The sequence below is a fragment of the Desmodus rotundus genome, chromosome 12 (assembly GCF_022682495.2).
Source record: "Desmodus rotundus isolate HL8 chromosome 12, HLdesRot8A.1, whole genome shotgun sequence".
NCBI classification, from domain to species: domain Eukaryota; kingdom Metazoa; phylum Chordata; class Mammalia; order Chiroptera; family Phyllostomidae; genus Desmodus; species Desmodus rotundus.
Window position 1 is genome coordinate 75253016 of NC_071398.1, and position 17880 is coordinate 75270895.

Consider the following 17880-nt stretch of genomic DNA (forward strand, 5'->3'; position numbering starts at 1 on the left):
TCACTGGAGCCAAGGATGTCTTTGAAAAACTCATTTTGTATTAAATGTCTTCCTTTGATATTGATCTAATCATTTTTCCTAATTTTCACTTCATTCTTAGCATTATGGGTATTTAGCTTGTCATCTGTCTCTGGTGAATCATCGTATTTCTTATTCATTAGATAGAAGGAAAATGACATGGAAAGCAGTTCTGCCTGGGCCAAAAGTTGATCTGAGCTTCTAATACTACATCTAAAAGTAAGATTCTCTCACCTTTTCATTAAAATCTTCTAGCAGACTGTTGAATGTCTTTGTATCTTTTTTTAATTAAAGATTTTATTTATTTTTAGAGAGGGGGGGAAAAGGGAGGGAGGAAGAGAGACACAGAGAGAAATGTTAATGTGTGTGAGAAACATCAATCAGTTACTTCTTGTACACGTCCATCTGGCAATGGGACCTGCAACCCAGGCATGTGCCCTGACCAAGAATTGAACTGGTGACCCTTCACTTTCTGGTAAGATGTCCAACCAACTGAGCCACACCAGTCAAGGCTGTGTCTTTTTCCTTTCTTTCTTTTTAAAAAATTTTATTTATTTATTTTTTAGAGAGGGGAAGGAGGAGAGAAACATCAATGTGTGGTTGCCTCTCACATGCCCCCTACTGGGGACCTGGCCTGCAACCCAGGCATATACCCTGACTGGGAATCGAACCTGCGACCCTTTGGTTTACAGCCCACACTCAATCCACTGAGCTACACTGGCCAGGGCCCAGGGTGTTATTTTATTTTGGGTGGTCTTTGAGGGCCTTTCTGAGGAGACCCCTTTGAAAAGCCCTCATGGAGTGGGAAGCCAGGCCTGTGAATAAGTAAGGAAACATGGTCTTGGGAGAGGGACTATCAAGATAGAAGGCCCTGAGGTGGGATTAAATGAGATTATACAAATAAAGGTTTGGCATAGTTATGCCACAAAGTGAGCTGCCACTAATACTCCCACAACTATTGCTACAGTAACCATCACCACTGCTGTTGTAATACAGTTGTAATAAAGGGGCCAAGAACTGACTCCTGACTGTTTATTCCAAGGTCCTGGAATAGGATTGTAGTAAGTGTTGGTGTCTTCCTCTCTCCCATTCCCACAACCCAGGAGGAATGCACACCTCTCACCCACCCCTCCTTCTCCAGCACAAAAGCACCCCTCCCTTCTGCTAATCACACCCTATCCGTGAAGGTTTCTGTGCTACATGGTGAGTCTCAAGGATTATATCTACTTTTCCCTCTAGCCCCTAAACACAACACCCAAAACTGGGCTCTGCACACAGTATAGACTGTTAATTGGTGCTGACAGTTGGGGCCCCTCAGCCTAGTATCTCCTTCTCCCATCCCCTCACATTGAGAGTGGCCTGATTTTGGTCTGAAACAAAAGCAGAAGTGGTGAGGATTTTGGGCCTAATAGATTCATAGGCCCTTTTCCGTACTGTACAACATTTTGTGGTGCTTGGGGTGGGTTCATCTATAAGGAAGGAGGCCCTACTATATTTTCTTCTATAGATCATTCTCAACCCAACTTCTTCCCCTTTAGCTTTCTCCACTGATATCATCTGCTCCCAGATTATTTCCCTCCTAACCCTGTCTCTTGCCCTCTCTTTATTGCTTTCTCTACAAGCCATCTTATCTCAGCACATATTTCAATATCACAGTTTGGAACAGTGGCAAGTATTAAGTATAAAAATCTATTATGGAAGGGATTTCTTTTTTCATAAAGAAATGAAATTTTATTATTTTCAAGTACATATGTAGTGCCTCAAGCTAATGTCTTATAAAAGGTCACCAAGTAAAGGTCTTGCAGATGTTTTTAACAAATACATAAAAATCGATGATAATTAGCCCATACACTCACTACATCTAAATGGAAATTCCTAAAGTGCTTGAAAAGGATTGTTTTAAGAAGACTAAATATGTCACCCTTAGCAATATTGTTTATGCTCTTAATTTACTGAACAGATGCCTTTTGTATTTATTGTGCAAAGATAAACTTTTGCACAATAAATACAAATCAACAGTCAATAAATCTCAAATTAATTAGATCCAAATTATTGTGATTTTCCACTTAGTTTTCCAAGCCCAAGGCAATGATTCACTTATTTCAAGGTACTTCTGATAAAGTAGAATTTCACTGTAATGAAGTAACAGACCTTGGGACGTGGTCTATGGGCCTGACCTAAAGTTTGCTTTTTATGCTTCCTCCCTTTTCTCCTTAGATTTTTCATTTTCCTTACGTGTCTCTCACTTGCTTTGATCATCTAGGTCTCTCAAGGGGACATTCCCAATGCCTTCTAAGCCAGCCTTAAAGAATGGGCAGAACTGCCTGCAGAGCAGAAGTGTTAGGTGGAGAGGGAGTAAAGGAAGGAAAAGTATCTCCCATAGGAACTGGAAACCAATTGCTCATCTTAGGGAAAGTGGGTGCAATGAACATCAGCATAAAGGGCATTTGCCTGGGAGGAATAGCCCTGCTGACTGAGAGGTCAAAGGCAGGTCCCCTAGTGCTTTCCCTCTGGTCCAGAAGTATGACCATGTTCATGACCTAAGCTGATTCTGCATGTCCCTGGAAGACAGGAAGGTTATGGAAATCCCTCTACCCTAATTCCAGCGGTTGGCCAGGGAACTCATGGCTTGTCAGTGCCTAGGTTCATCAGCGTGGACATAAAGGGGAAGGGTGACAGCTATCCCTCTCAGAACAACATGGAACTTCTGAGTTCTTAATATTCTAAAGGTCAGGTGTTACCAAGTGCATGTGATTGAGAGAGCTGGAACATCTGTGACACCTGGACCTCATGGACCAAATAGACCACAAAGCAAGAGTCAGTGGGAACTCTGTGACACATGGGTGTAGGATCTCAGTGAAGCTCCTGGGGTTGCATTCTGGTCCTGCCTCTGCTGCTACTCTGACAACATTTGAATTTGGTCTGCTTCCAGGGCACTCTAAAAGAGCAGGACACAGAGCTGGAGCCCAGATGTCTATCTGGAGATTCCAGGCATTAAATGCCCTGTCATTGATCTATCTTTCCGTTCCTATTTCCCATTGTTGTCTGCCTCCTCCACCGTACCATAACCTCTCACCTGTCTGCGTCTGCCCAGCTCTCCTCTAGAGGTTCTTAACTAGCCTTGCCTGGGATACAGGCTGTGTTCTCCAACCAGCTTCCCTTTTGGGACTCAATAGGAGGAGCCATTTGTGATTTCTAGCGTGGAGGGGGAAGCAGGGGACAGAGTTGGTCAGGAAGCAAATGAGGGGTGAAGGTGGGAAGTGGGGTGAGGCTGGAGAGATAAGGAGACATTGATGACCTGAGAAATTTTCCTTCCTCCTGGCTAGACTTGTCCCTGCCTTTGGATGTTGATCTGTTCTAGTGGAAGTTAGGGGAGAAGGGATAGGGAATGTGGAGGGCTGGAGTAACCTTCAAGGCCTCATAAAAATAGACAACATGGTTAAGTGGGATGGAGCAGGATCTGGGGAGAGGGTCTAATGTGACAGTTCAGAGTTAGGTCTCTGGGAGCTTATTTACCCACTCTCCCCAATTTGGCATGCTGAACTGACTCATTCTCTCTCCCCAAATCTTCACCTAAAAACTACCCCAGTTTTTCCATCCCTCCCCATCACCATCTCAGCAACTCCTCCAGGGCACCCCATCTTTCCCGTGCCTGGTTCTTCTTTCCAGTGTGCTCAGTAGTATGTTTCCTTTTCCACCCAGCCTGTTAGAGAGATTAAGGATGGGGTTTGCAAGGTGAGTATACAAAGAGGCATAGGGGCTTAGGTGGTTGAAGCTAGGTGGATAGGAGCCTGTGGAAGGGAGTTGAGGTAAGTACCTGTAGTCAGGTGAAAATGGAGGGGGGAGAAAATACAGTGAGCTAGGGCCATTGATTAGGAGAAAGGAGAGACTTGTATTTCTCACAGTAGTGAGTGGGCATAGAGTAGTTGGGGGTGAAAATGCAAATGCCTATAGTGGATATTCAGGTAACAAATAGGTTTCTAAAGGGGCAGCCACTTATTGAGGCTGAGAAGAAATGTGGTCGTGGGGTTGGCAACTCTTGTAGTTTTTCAGAAGAAGCAAGAAATTCAGATTTTATGTGAAAGCCTCCAAGTTTTAAATACTGGACATTAAAAAAAAAAAACCCCACACCTATACAATGTATGCCAGGCCAAACCAAACACTATCCATGGGCTGTATTTGTTTAAGCTCCAGTAAGTGATCAAAATGCTTGGTGGAAAAAAATACTTGGTTAATGCCTGGGAATCAGGAGGCCTTGGTTCTAGTGTCATTTGTACTGCTTCTTGTTTTATGACCATGAACAAATAAATTCACCCTTGCACCCCTCTTTGTCTGTAAAATGTGTAGATGGCATAAATGACCTCAAGGGCCTTTTTAGTTCTGATGTTCTGTGATTCCAGGCGGAAGGTGCAGGGCTGCAGAGACTGACTGTGGGTTAGGGTAGACCAGAATCTGAGGGTGAGGAGTTCAACAGAGTCAGGGCTTCTAGGACCTGGGCCCTCAGGACCTGAGGGCACGGAGAAAAGGAGCAGGGCTCTGTAGTTGGAATGGAGTTTGGGTCGGGATCCCTGGAGGGGTAACCAGCAGTGGGGGTTGCATTAGCTGGGGGTTAGGGTGAGGTATGGAGATGCTTACCACCAGGATATCGCCTCAGGATGAGCTTTCGGACCTCATCATAGATGAAGATGAGGAGACTATAGGGGAAGGCACAGAACCACCAGGTAACCCTGAAAGAAGCAGAGGAGGCTGTTAGGAACATTAGAGGCTGATCACAAAAAGGAGGATTTGAATGGACCAGAACTTGGATCCTACAAGGTGCCCATTTAAAGAAACACTCACTTGAGCGGGTACATGCGGAGGGCCACACCCATGCCTGGGCAGTAGGAAAGAAAGGCAGCCAGTGCTGTCTCTTCCAGGAGCCCAAAAATCAAAATCTTGTTCCTGGAAAAGCAAAGAAAGAAGGGCATGTAGCATTTAAAGGGAGGGAAAGGAGGGAGATTCAGGGAGACCCCTGGTGGTGGAGGGGAAAGAGGCAAGAAGAAATATGAGGGAAGGGGCATTTATGGCCTTTCCCTGTGCCCTCTGCAGACACCTTCTCATGCTGTGTGTAACCCAAGAAAGATTTTCTTTAATTTTTATGCTTATTGATTTTACCCCTTAATGTTACCTATAACACATATATTCATTCACTAAATAAATGTTTTTTATGTGTTGGATGATGTGCTCTGTTCTGGAAATGCCATGTGCAACATGAGCTTCCTTCTGGAGACATGGGACCTGCCCTCATGCAGCTTATAATCTTGTTATTTCTCCATGAAAGTGGCCTGTGAAATTATCATCTCCCCAGGAAGATGCCATGACAGCTCCTTCAGTATAGGGCCCACCTGTGTCTTCTACATCCTCAGTGTCTCCTACAGCCCCTGTTAGCACTTGGTTATAGATATTCAATAAACAAGCAAATATCAGCAGAGGGAAAGCTCACTGGAGAATAAGTGTTCAATGTATTGTATGTTTACTATGTCAGAAAACAAAACGAAATAAGTTTTTGAGGGCAGTTTCTGGAGTCAGACAGGTGGCATCTAGTCCCAGCGCTGCTAATTACTAGCTTTTAGTTATAAGCAGTGTTCCTGTGAGCCTTGTGTTCCTTCTCTGTAAGATGGATATATTACCTTTACATCATAGGATTGCTGGGAAAATTATGGGAGATAAAGCATGGAAGGCTCTCGAACATGGACAGTGCTCAGTCATATTACTACTCAACCTTTTATAACCTTGTGCTTATCAGCTCTTTATGGCTTAAGCCAGTGGTTTCCAAACTTTCCACTCACTAAGGATCCCTCCTATTTTCTTCCAAAAAGGCCACATTTTAATTGATTTTTGTCTTGCAAGCTGCATTTGTCAATAAGTAGTGACTATATTTCCCCATTTAAAATTAATCAGACATATATGAAGCTTCCAACCAGAACTACACATTAGCATGTCTTCACTATACTTCATACCTAGGCTTCTGCCTATGAATGGCAGTTGGGTGGGCCGAGGAGTCTTATGACAGAAAAGTGCTTGATTTCCATAAAGCTTTTTGAACAATGGAAATACTATCTCAGAAGACCCCTGAGGGCCCAGGAGCCCCAGGTGAGGCCTGAGGTGCTGATACTGCCTTTGGCTGGGTAACTTGCTGGTATTAGTACTTCCCTGTACCCAGCTTGACTTTTGTTTCTTTTCCATTTGCCTCTCTGTTTGGCTTGATTTAGCCAGTTATGTTCTCACCTTCCTGTGTCCCTCACACACTGCACAATAAGTCCCAGCCCAGAACTGTACCCAGTTTCTTGGACTCTAGGCTCCTTGCTCTCTTTTCACTGTATTTTCCCCATCAGTGTTTTTTTAGCTCGCTGGAATTGCCTACCTTCATTTATCTAACAGACTTTTCATTTTTCTCTCCCTCGAATCTTAAATGCTATTAACTTCACCAGCATTTGGCATCTTTATTTTTTTTCCGAACTCAGAAATTATGACAAAACTCATTTGGACAATTGTGTTCATTGTTTCCAGTCAAAGAAAATAAAAAGAACAGGAGTGATACCTTCAGCACTTGCTACCATCCACGCTCCAATCACAGAGAAGTTATTGAGTTCCTCACAGGTGCCAGGCTGTGATACGTGAACCACCCCATGCAGTGGCCAAGAGCTTTGGCTTTAAAAGCTGACCCATGTTAACCCTTATCAGCTGGGTGACCTCAGGCACATCCTTTAACATTTTGGGGGGTTTATCCACAAGTTGTGAGGTTAAACAATGTTTTTGAATCACTTACTTCTGTGACTGGCACATATTAACTCATACATTAAGATCACATTGAACCTGACCCTGAGCAGCTCATAGAGACTGCAAGGATAACACCATTACCACAGGGCAAGTGCTATAAACTAGACCTACCTGTGGGTGTAAGGGAGCATGGGAGACCTTGTATTTAGGGATGGACAAAGGATAGAGATAAATATCACTAGAATACAAGACGGAGGAAGGAAGGAAGGATGGAAGGAAATAAGTAAAGAATGAAGGAAAGAAAGAAGAAGGCATGGGGAGAAGATGAAAAGGAAGGAAGGTGGAAGAAGACCTTGACAAAGTACATTTTAAGAACAAAATAAAACATCAGAAATAGTCACATCACTCTTTTTTCTCTCATCTTTAAAACATGACTCTGGATCTACAGCTGGGTAACTAAAACCTTAGGTTCCCCTAGCAGAACTGTGCCCAGGGGTAGAGGTGAGCCTGTGAGAGCCTTTCTGCTTGGGTAGGCAAGTGCCTGGTGGGGTGGGCACTTACTTCATGCCCTGCTGGAAGACTGAGTTGCGGCGGGTCTTACAGATGATGAGGTCAGCCCACTGCACCACCACGATGCTGGCAAAAAAGGCTGTGTGGCAGGTAAACTCCACCACCTTTCGCTGCTCATAGGTCTGGGTGAGAGTGGGCAGAGAGGCAACAGTGTGAGAAGAAAAGTCAGGGCCAGAGTGTAGCACGGTTTGGTGCCATTGTTAAACCCTGGGCACTGAATCCATGCTTAGCCTCCAATCCCAGTTGGCCACTACTGACCACCTCTGCTGGGCATTTAGACCTCTGTCTCATACACATATGTTTGCATGTACCCATCCCCACTCACCCACTCTTGTCCATAGCTGTCCTCCAGGTCATTCGTGGACCGGTCATCCCAGTCGAGGCGGATTCCCAGCAACCGTGATGGCAGGAAACCGTTCTCTGCCAGGATCACGAAGTAGGTAAAGAAGCCTCCTAGAGCCTGGATCATCCCTGTGGGTTATGGGCAAAATATAGGGCGTGGGGTCAGAGAAGGTAGCTGGAGGGCACCAGAACTAACAGGCCAGAGGTAGATGTCCCTGACCCTAGGGAAGCTGGCCTTTGTTCTGGACTCTAAAAGCTGGGGAAAGAATTCTCTGGGGTTCCCTCCTGAGCCCCAGGGCCCCACCACACCGATCTGTCCATAGGCCATGCTGATGAGCCTCTCGTTCACCAGCTTGTCTGTCTGTGAGTTTCTTGGCTGTCGCTTCATGATGTCACTCTCAGCTGCCTCATAGGCCAAGGAGATGGCAGGGACCTGTGTGAGGTAGGGAGTAGGGAAGAGAAGGGCTTTGGAAGGAGGCTTGTGCTTGTCTTATCTTCAGTCAGCACAGCCTGGTCAGCTGCCTTTTGTTCCTCTCTCTCCTCCTGCTACCCATCCCTGCCCACTGTGCCCAAATTATTGCCTTGCCTGTATCCTACACCAGCCCTCGGCCTCACCATGTCAGTGCCCAGGTCAATGCAGAGGATGGTCACAGTGCCCAGTGGCAGGGGTATGTTGGCAATAATGAAGAGCAGGAAGGGGGTAATCTCAGGGATGTTGCTGGTCAGGGTGTACGCGATGGATTTCTTCAGGTTGTCAAAGATGAGGCGGCCTGTGGAGAGTTCCCAAGGGCATCAGGTGGATCAGAAGCACCCTTCCCCACCCCAGCCATGGAGGTGTGGCTGCCCAACTTCCTGAGAGAGGAAGCTTTTTTGTGTGAGGGAAGCTAACGCTGGCAGTGGACACCTGGAATCTTGAGTTGACTCTGACTGGGGTAAAAGGCACTAGAAGTAGTTTTGCAGGCATCAATCATCCTGGATGCCACTTTACCAGTAGCCTCCTTACCCTCCTCCACGCCTGTGACAATAGAGGCAAAGTTGTCGTCCAGCAGGATCATGTCAGCTGCCTGCTTAGAGACATCGGAGCCTGAGATGCCCATGGCAATGCCGATATCTGCCTTCTTCAGTGCTGGAGAGTCATTCACGCCATCACCTGTCACTGCCACAATGGCTCCCTGGGAGAAGGTATAGCCCAGCTGGAGGGTAAAGGCCCCGCATAGGCCCATCCCCACCTTCTGCCACTTTGCTCACCTGCCTCTGACAGCCCTCTACAATGATAAGCTTCTGCTGTGGAGATGTCCGTGCAAAAACAATCTCTGTGTGGTTCTTGAGGATCTCATCCAGCTGCTCTGATGTCATGTCCTTCAGGTCAGAGCCATGTACCACACATGCCTTGGCCTCTCTGGAAGGCAGGGGCAGAGATGCTGATTCTTGACCTAACCAGCCAGCTGCCTCTCCTGACTGCCACCAGGGCTCCAGCCTCCCCCTAGGGCCTCATGCTTCTCTCCCTCGAAGCTCAGTGACCTGCTTTTCCCATTTCTCTGAGGAAATGATGCTAGATCTTTGCCATATGCATAATTGCAGTCAGTACAGTTTTCCTAGATGTGTGCTCATTCTCTTATAAGTAATTTCATTGCTATGGCTACCCTGTGGTGTAGACAGGATCTTAATTTTGTAGTTGAGAAAATGTAGGCTCAGGAAGGTAAGGTGACATCTCCAAGGTTGCACAAGTAAACAATGTACAACCTGGACACATTTAGGACTGAGGAACCAAAGGAAAAGCCTGTGAAGTTCCCAGAGGTGCTATCCCGATAACCCAGGGAAGACTCAGGCACCCTGTGGGTGAGGATGGGTTGACTGAGAACAGGGGATTCTGCAAAAGCCTCACCTGGGGTTGACTTGACTGACAGGGATGTTGAGCCGTGCTGCAATGTCCTCCACAGTTTCATTGCCCTCCGATATAATGCCCACGCCTTTGGCAATAGCCTTGGCTGTGATTGGGTGGTCCCCAGTCACCATGATCACCTGGCAAGAGGGAGAAAGGAGAAAGGAGAAAAGAATAAAGGACAGCTATATTAAGTGAGCCTTCCACTTTACTCCAGCCTATTCTTTTCCCAAAGTCAGGAAAAGGCAGATGGTGGGGCTCACAGATCCCAGCCAAAATAATGGAAGTGTGTGCGTGGGGGGGTGTGGGTTGGGGGAGAGACAATGGCAAGTTGTGTTCAGGGATCAGAGATAGTTTGCTTAGGTGGAGGAAAGCTGCCATGACGGAATAACATGTTAATGAGGGTCCCTTGGGTGAGAAACCTCAAAGATTGTTTAGAAATTTGGATTTCATGGGATATGAGGCTGTCAGAACTCGGAGGCCCCTCAACAGCTTCCTCCTGTTACCTATAAGAAAACAAAGGCTTAGAAAGGGCTGTGATATGCTCAAGGTCACAGGGAGTCAGAACTAGGACATGCATAGTTCTCATGTCCAGTATAACTGCTGCAGGCCATCTAACTGATCAGATCAGAATAAAGACAGGGAGACAACCCTCCTACACTCCCTGCCCTGACATTTTTCCATGATGTGGGAAGAAGGTGATTCCTGCCCTAATGATAATGTTCATTGTGTTTCAGAATGGATGGAGTTGGGTAGGGAGGGTGGTTGGCATCTGAGAGGTCAGTTAAGAGGCTATCGTGAGCATAAAGTGATCAGAGTTGGATTAGGATATAGCATTTGTGTCGGGGGGGTTCATGGGGCAAATTGCATACATACTAATAAGGAAGCCTCTGCGGGCCTCACTGCCTTCTCTTCCACCCCTAACACTCCACTGAAACTGCCCCCCGAAGGCTACATGAGCCTCCCAATTGAAAAACAATGACATCTTTACAGTCCTCATTCTTCTTGACTGCTCTGAGGTCTTTGGCACCACCCTTCCTTGAAACCTTTTCCTCCCTTGGCTTCCATGGGTTCTTCATACCTGGTTCCTCTCCATTCTCTTCATGTACTTCCTCACCCTTCTCAGGGAGGCAGCCAACAAGAGTGGAAGTGGCTTAGGAGTCAGAAGACTACCTAAATGTAAATGCTGACTTTCCCCAACTCTAGGACCTTAGACAAATGCCTCCACTGCATCTCATCACATGGAGAAGATGAGTCCTACATTTCATGGTTGTCATGAAAAGTATGTGGCATTGGGTGGACGCTCAACAAATGTTAGCTCTGTCTTACCACCTTCTTCCCTTTTCACTTGCCCCTAAATGTTGATATGGCCTAGGGTTTCATGCTCCTCATCTTTCTAGACCCATGCTCTTTTCCTGGGAATAGTAAGCACTACAATTTGTAATCATGGAGAGTTTAACTGAGCTACTTCATGGTATTGCTGCTTTGGCATCCATTTTGTTTGGTGAAGTGACTTGCTCTTTTGTAATATAATAAAACACTAGTATGTCTTCACTTTGCATTCATGGGCTAATGAGAGTCAAATCTCTAGTCTTGATCCTCTTTCTTGAGCTCTAAACCACATCCCAACCTTCTCTAGAACATCTCTTCCTGGGTGTCTTATAGATTCTTTGAATGAAAGGTCAAACTGAATGCATTATTTCTACTTCTACCACCTCCACCACACCTGCTTCTCTACTCCCTACCTTAGAAACTATCCTTATTCATTCAGGCCTTTTGTCTCCTATATCTTCCTCACCTCCTATAACCCGTTTAGTCACCAAGTTCTCAAAATGTTTCTCAAATATAACGACTTCCTTTTGTCAATGTCCTTGTTCAGGTCATCATCCCTTGCTATTGTAATGGCTTCTTGACTGTCTTCCTGACTCCACTTCTTTTCCAAATCCAGGCCCTCTTCCAACTAAAGGCTAAATCTGCCCCATGACACATGTAGCTATCTGCGGACCACAGGATAAAGCCCAAGTCTGGCATTTCAGCAAAGTTCTTCCAACTGGCTCTCGCCAAACATTTCAGTCTCAATTCAATTCCCAGTGCTCCTCTGCCACCTCTTCCTACAACCCTCGCACACACCTGATACAGTCTAACCACACAGGGTACACACTGTTCCCTGCTCTTGACATGCCTTTCTCTCCCTCACTGCTTTACAAAATACTTGTCAACCTTCAAGACTCAGATCAAATATCATGCCCTCTGTAAAACATTGTCCAATTTCCTGAGGCAGAATTAACTGTTCCCTGGTCTGACTTCCCATGGAGGGACTTTCCCCAGGCCTCCATGATAGTTCTGATCATGGCAAGAGGTAGTCTAATGAACAGCAGAGCATGTGCCTTCCAGAGAAACAGGCCATACTTGATATAGCCAATCCACTTCTTACCAGCAGATTTATTTTGGGAAAGCTACTTACCCACTCTGAGTCTCAGCCTACTTTATTTTTAAAGGGGTAGTGAAGCCTACCTCAGAGACAGGGTGGTATAGGGTTTAGAAATCACATATACACAGATATATACATCAAGTCCCCTAGTATGATAGCTGAGAAATAGCAGACTGTTTTGTTTAAAATCCTGGCCCTACCATTTACTAGTTGTGCGGTTTGGGGCATGTTACTCTGTGCCTCAGGCCCTCTGTGTAAAAAAGGGAAAGCACTAGTGTTTACTCATAGGTTATTATGAAGATTAAATGATATTATATAGGTTTAGTGCTAAGAGTAGTACCTGATTCATATAAAGGCTCACAAAACAACTGGCTGTTTTTATTATTAGAGTATCTGATCTATAGTAAGTGCTCAACTACCCTAGCTATTATGATTGTTCTGTGGTTAACTGTAAAGGCATTTGTTTTCCCTGAAAGACAATGAATTCCAGCGGCTAGGCTGTGTCTCATTCATCTTTGAATCCCCAGTGCCTAGTGCAGTAGCTGACACTCAGTAGACAGGTAAAGTTGAACTTATATGGTAAGAGATGAATGTTGAAAGAAAGAGGAGCAAGTAATGGCACCATGCCTGGTGAGTTGCTAGGTTAAGGGGGAATGGTAAAGAGCTGTATCTTTGGAACAGAAAAGTAAGCTCCAAGATGGAAGGGAATTATGTTCATTTGTTTGTTGAACTCTAGCACCTTAAACAGTGTCTGGTACATAGTTCGTGAACAATAAATACTTGTTAAATGAAAAAAAATTGTAGCACCGAGGAGGGTGTGGCCATTGAGAAGCAGTTGTGGTAAGACAAGAGAACCTGGGAGAGGGGTCCAAGGTGGGAGGAGTGTGGAGAAATGTCTACAGGGTCTTGGGGGCAGTGAGTGAGTGCAGACAGGAACCTGCTAATCCAATCCCAAGTGGCTAGAGAGAGTGGGCAGTAGTTGGGAGGGGTAGGGCACTGTATCTCCATGATAGGGCTGCCAGATCGGCTTGACATCAGAATGGAATGAGCCATGCCAAGAAGGGAAAGGATGGGCATGGGAGACTGGGCACTCTGAGCACAAGGGAGAAGGGTGGACTCTCCAAGGTAGTGGCCAACATTTCCTTGAAAATGACAACTTCTCATCTCAGTCAGTGGAAAGGAGATCACCAGTGGCCTGGGGTCTCCAGGCCAGTAGCCCCTGTAGTCTCTTGACCTTTGGAGTGTGGAAGGAGAGGGTGAAGGGGAAGAAATGAAGCCAGTACCTTGATGCCTGCACTCCTACACTTGCCCACAGCATCTGGCACAGCAGCCCGGGGGGGGTCGATCATGGACATGAGCCCCACAAAGCAGAGCTTCTCCGTGGGAAAGTTAAGTTCATCCGTGTCAAATTTGAAGCCACGAGGAAACTTTCCAGAGGGCAGATTCAGCTGACAGAACCCTGAAGGGGTACAGAAGGAAAGAGTGAGAGCAGGAAGGTGGCTGTCTGAATATCCCTGAAGCCTCTCACCCTAAGGAAGGCCCTGAGGATTGGGAATCCCTTTCTCAGCCCTGCCCCTTGCTTCTGGACCCTTACCCAGCACTCGCTCCCCCAGTCCTCCCAGCTCCATGTAGGCATTCTGAAAGGCATCTTGCATCTCCTTGTCCAGAGGGATCTCCTTGCCCTGCACCAAGATGGAGGAGCACCGGTCCAGGATGCGCTCTGGGGCCCCCTTCATCACCAGCACATGGCTCTGAGGGCTGTCTTCTCGCTCATGGATGGACAGCTAGAGAGAGGATGAGTGGTTACGAAAGGGGCCATACTTGTCTTATTAGCTCCAGTGCCCAGCATGGGGCCTGGGACAGAGCAGAGGTTGGTAAAAAACCCTCCCTTAATAAAATAACTGCTGACTCATCCACCCTAGTCAGCATAGGGACAGTCTGCATGTGGAGCAGGGTTTGGACCTCATCGTCCTAACCCTGTAACCTGAGTCACCTTCCCATAGGACATTCATTGACTCAACAAATATTTATTAAGATCAGTTAAGGCAGGTACTGTGTAGGGACTAGGTGACTTTCTTGTCAGCTAGTCATACTGGTCTCAGTGGGGCTTTACCTCTATGGCCTACACAGGACATAGCTGAGACTGTATTCTTGGCATTTAATAGATGCCTATGGGCTGAGGAATACCCTAAGGAAATTTCAGAAGTATGTTTCAGCTGAGTGGGATAAAAGGGTTGAGAGACTGGGGCCAGAGGACAGGGAGCTCTGGGAAGAGCCAAGAGGGTTGAAGCAAGGAATGAAGGTTTGGGAGATAAGGGGTAATGGCAACCAGACATATAGTCACCCACATTACCCTGGGGAATAAGTTAGGGGTGAGAGGACATGATGTCAGATGCCCCCCCCTTCTCAAGTTTTTGATTTCCTCTTGACATTGTACACCCTCCATTGTTGTCCCTCCCTTTCCCCTATCTCAGTGCCCCATACAGACCTGGTATTTGTTGGTGGAGTTGAAAGGAATCTCTGCCACCTTGGGGTTTCTGTCCCTCATCTTCCTCACGGAGCCACAGGACAACTCAATACACTTGAGCAGAGCTGACTCAGAGGCATCACCAGCTGTGTCACGCTGCCAGAAGAGAATTCAGTATCATAGTGAGGCTGGAGAAGGATGGAGGACCAAGGTGAGAGGGCACTGAAGCCTTGGAGGCTGCCACAGGGTGTGAGAGGGGAAGGTGGGCATCAGCAAAGTGAACAGGATATGGCAATGCCTTGTTCTACTACCTTAGACACAGAGATGTTCTCCTGCCCTGCTTTGAACACTGCACGGTTGCAGAGACCAGCAATCCGAGACAGGGCTGTCCACGTGGGAGATCGTTTGTCAAAAGTGGCCCCTGGGAGAAAATGAGGGAGCTTGGTTCCCCTTTAGAACACTTATCTCTCCCCACCCACTCTGCCACCCAGTGTCTTGGACATCCTCCAGAAAGAACCCTTCACCCTTCTGGGGTGCATAATCACCAGACTGGTCTTCGGTGGTGTCAGCCTCATGGATCTGGTTGTCAAACCACATGTGGGCAACGGTCATGCGATTCTGGGTGAGGGTGCCCGTCTTGTCAGAGCAGATGGTGGAGGTGGAGCCCAGGGTCTCCACTGCCTCCAGATTCTTCACCAGACAGTTTTTCCTTGCCATGCGCTTGGCTGTCAGGGTCAAACATACCTGGTAGAGAGAGAGGAGAATAAAAAAGGGCCAAGCCTGAGCCAGAGGTATCTATGACTTTACTCCAGAGTACGATTCTATTCCTTCTCCCTTGATCCTACTCCATAAACAGTGGGACCTAGGTGTGAGCAGTTGAACAGAGGTCATAGGTGTGTATTTAGGTGAAATGTCTAGTCCAGTGCTAAGACATTTGTCTAGAGCTCCAGAGAAGGCCAGAGTAGAGCTGGGCATAAGGATGTGAGAGTAACCCACACAGAACAGGTACTGAAAACTGGGCTCACTTAAGTGTGTAAGGAGAAAAGCAGAAAGATGAGGCCTGAGAACCAGTATTGAGAAGAGAAGACACTGCCAGGGACAGAGGAGAGGAGAATCAGGATAGTGACACGTCACAGTGATTAGTGAAGGAGAAGATTATAGGCAGGTGGATGGCAGGTGGTCAGCAGTATTTATTTCAGCAACTGTGTTAAGGACGGAACTGAGAAAAGGTCACTGGATTTGCTAGGTAGTCAGTGGTGACCTTTGAGAAAGCCTTTACAGAAGGGCCAGGATGATCTCCAAACTACAGGGGCAGATGAATAGTACATAGGTGGTGAGAACAGGTGACAATGACAAGCTCCAGGAGAGAGACTGCATGCCAAAATATAGCCTTACCTGAGGTTTTTCAGACTCAACCTCTGAGCCATGTATTAAATGATCATTTTCAGAGTCACACTCTAAGCTATGTATTAAATGAGAATCTGATATGTGATTTTAGGGGCTGGCAGTGAAAAAATTGCTGAGAAGCAACAAACTTCTATCATTTTTGAGGAAAGGGTAATAAGACCTTCCCCTGGTGGCACCTCAGTCTGACTACTCACAGTGACAGTGGCCAGCAGACCCTCAGGCACGTTGGCCACGATGATGCCGATGAGGAAGATGACTGCCTCCAGCCAGCTGTAGCCCAGGATGAGGGACAGCACGAAGAAGGAGACACCCAGAAACACAGCCACCCCTGTGATCAGCTGGATGAAGTGTTCAATCTCCATGGCTATAGGGGTCCGCCCAACCTCCAGGCCTGAGGCCAGAGTGGCTATGCGGCCCATTACTGTCCGGTCACCTGTGGCAATCACGATACCCCTGGCAGTGCCTGCAACACAGGAGGGGACACCAGGCTGGGTGCCTTTGGTCTGAGGAACTGAAGTCCTGCCCTACTTCCTGGGAAAGGAAAACCATTCCAGAGCAAATGAACCAAAGACTATGATCCTGGAGTTTCAGCAGATTGTATCTAAATCTCCAATCCCAGACTGGGTACAATAGCAAATTATTTTCTCTTACACTTGGGCCTACAGAAAGGGCTTGCAAATAAACTCAAAGTTAAAAATGACTAGATTTAATAAGTGCAAAAAATATTGCCTGCAGTACTTCAGTAAAATCAATCTCCTACTTGTTATCCAAAAGTATTATTGTGAACACAAAAGGAGGCACTTATTATGTATTTTTCCATGTAGTCTTCAAGATTTTCTTCCTTTTTTTTTAAAAAAAGATTCTATTTATTTATTTTTAGAAAGAGAGGGGGGGAGGGAGGAAGAGAGAGAAAAATGTCAATGTGCAAGAGATACATTGATCAGTTGTCTCTCACTTGTCCCCAACTAGGGACCTGGCCTGCAAACCAGGCATGTGCCCTGACTGGGAATTGAACCAGTGACCTTTTCGTTCACAGACTGTCACTCAGTCCAGTGAGACACACCCACAAGGGCAAGATTGCCTTTCTTAACATTGGGCATGAATCTCCACAGAAGAAGTGAGGCAATTACTGATCCTTAGGTGGACTCAGAAGGGCCTTTGGGAGGAGAAGGGCAGGACAGTGAGGACAGTGGGAAGAACATGCTAGTTAGAATCAGCCAAACTGGAGTTTGAATCCTTGTTTGCGGTCCTATCAAGGGATTGTTTTAATAATTAAATAAGATAGTGCTGTAATACACATAGACCAGTGTCTCATATAGTAGGCACTCAACAAATGTTAGTTCCACTCATTTCCTGTACTCTCTTCAAAGCCAATTTCAGAGCAAGCAGTGGAAATATTTTACCAGGCACTTTTAAAAATTGTAGGAAAAGCAGAGCAAACTTTAGAATCTCAGTACATTAAAAATTTAGGAAATTTAATGTGTGATGATTTTCATTGTAATTCAAAGTTGCTGAAAGAAGGGAAAAGCCCAGAGAAGCATAATCCACTGAAGAGAAACAACAGATATAAAGGGAAAGGTGTGGAGGTGGGGTACAAGGCCTTCTTTGACATACTTTCTGAGGCCCATGGTCTTGTCAGGCCTCTTTCTTCCACCAGCTCTTGCCCCATACTCCCTCTCTGAGTCAGTCCTGACTCGATTCACTGGAATGACCACAGAGGGCACAGGTTGCAGTTGAACTTGGACTCCAACCACTAATTGGTGGCAGCTCTGGGAGTTCTCTCTGGCCTTTGGTGATCTCTACAACCCAGAACAGGGATGGGGCAAACTCGGCAGCCTAAGCATGACAATTTGTCTTGGTGAAGCACAGTCCTAGATATAGCCTAAAGAAGGGCTTAAATGTCCACCTGGCAAGGAAGTCTTCCTTCCCCTTCCCCAGGCTTGGGCTCTGGTGAAAGCAAGGACCAAAGAAGGAGGCAACTAGCCCCAGACCCAAGAGAAACAG

At 46.4% G+C, this 17880-nt stretch overlaps 1 protein-coding gene across 2 annotated transcripts in view; it reads right to left on the reverse strand.

The window, feature by feature from the left end:
* Positions 1-69: 69 nt before the first annotated feature.
* Positions 70-17880, reverse strand: part of LOC112317734 (sodium/potassium-transporting ATPase subunit alpha-2) — a 30611-nt gene continuing 12800 nt past the window's right edge. For both annotated transcript variants that reach the window (XM_045182045.3, XM_024574796.4), the window contains 16 exons: positions 16071-16339; positions 15015-15213; positions 14781-14890; positions 14491-14625; positions 13597-13786; positions 13286-13461; positions 9575-9711; positions 8938-9088; positions 8693-8861; positions 8305-8459; positions 7999-8122; positions 7673-7818; positions 7339-7469; positions 4858-4959; positions 4654-4745; positions 70-3721 (listed from right to left, as the gene is read on the reverse strand). In XM_045182045.3, coding sequence (XP_045037980.1) covers positions 3693-3721; positions 4654-4745; positions 4858-4959; positions 7339-7469; positions 7673-7818; positions 7999-8122; positions 8305-8459; positions 8693-8861; positions 8938-9088; positions 9575-9711; positions 13286-13461; positions 13597-13786; positions 14491-14625; positions 14781-14890; positions 15015-15213; positions 16071-16339 — 2315 coding nt within the window. In that variant the 3' untranslated portion in view covers positions 70-3692. The remainder of the gene's footprint in view (positions 3722-4653; positions 4746-4857; positions 4960-7338; positions 7470-7672; positions 7819-7998; positions 8123-8304; positions 8460-8692; positions 8862-8937; positions 9089-9574; positions 9712-13285; positions 13462-13596; positions 13787-14490; positions 14626-14780; positions 14891-15014; positions 15214-16070; positions 16340-17880) is intronic.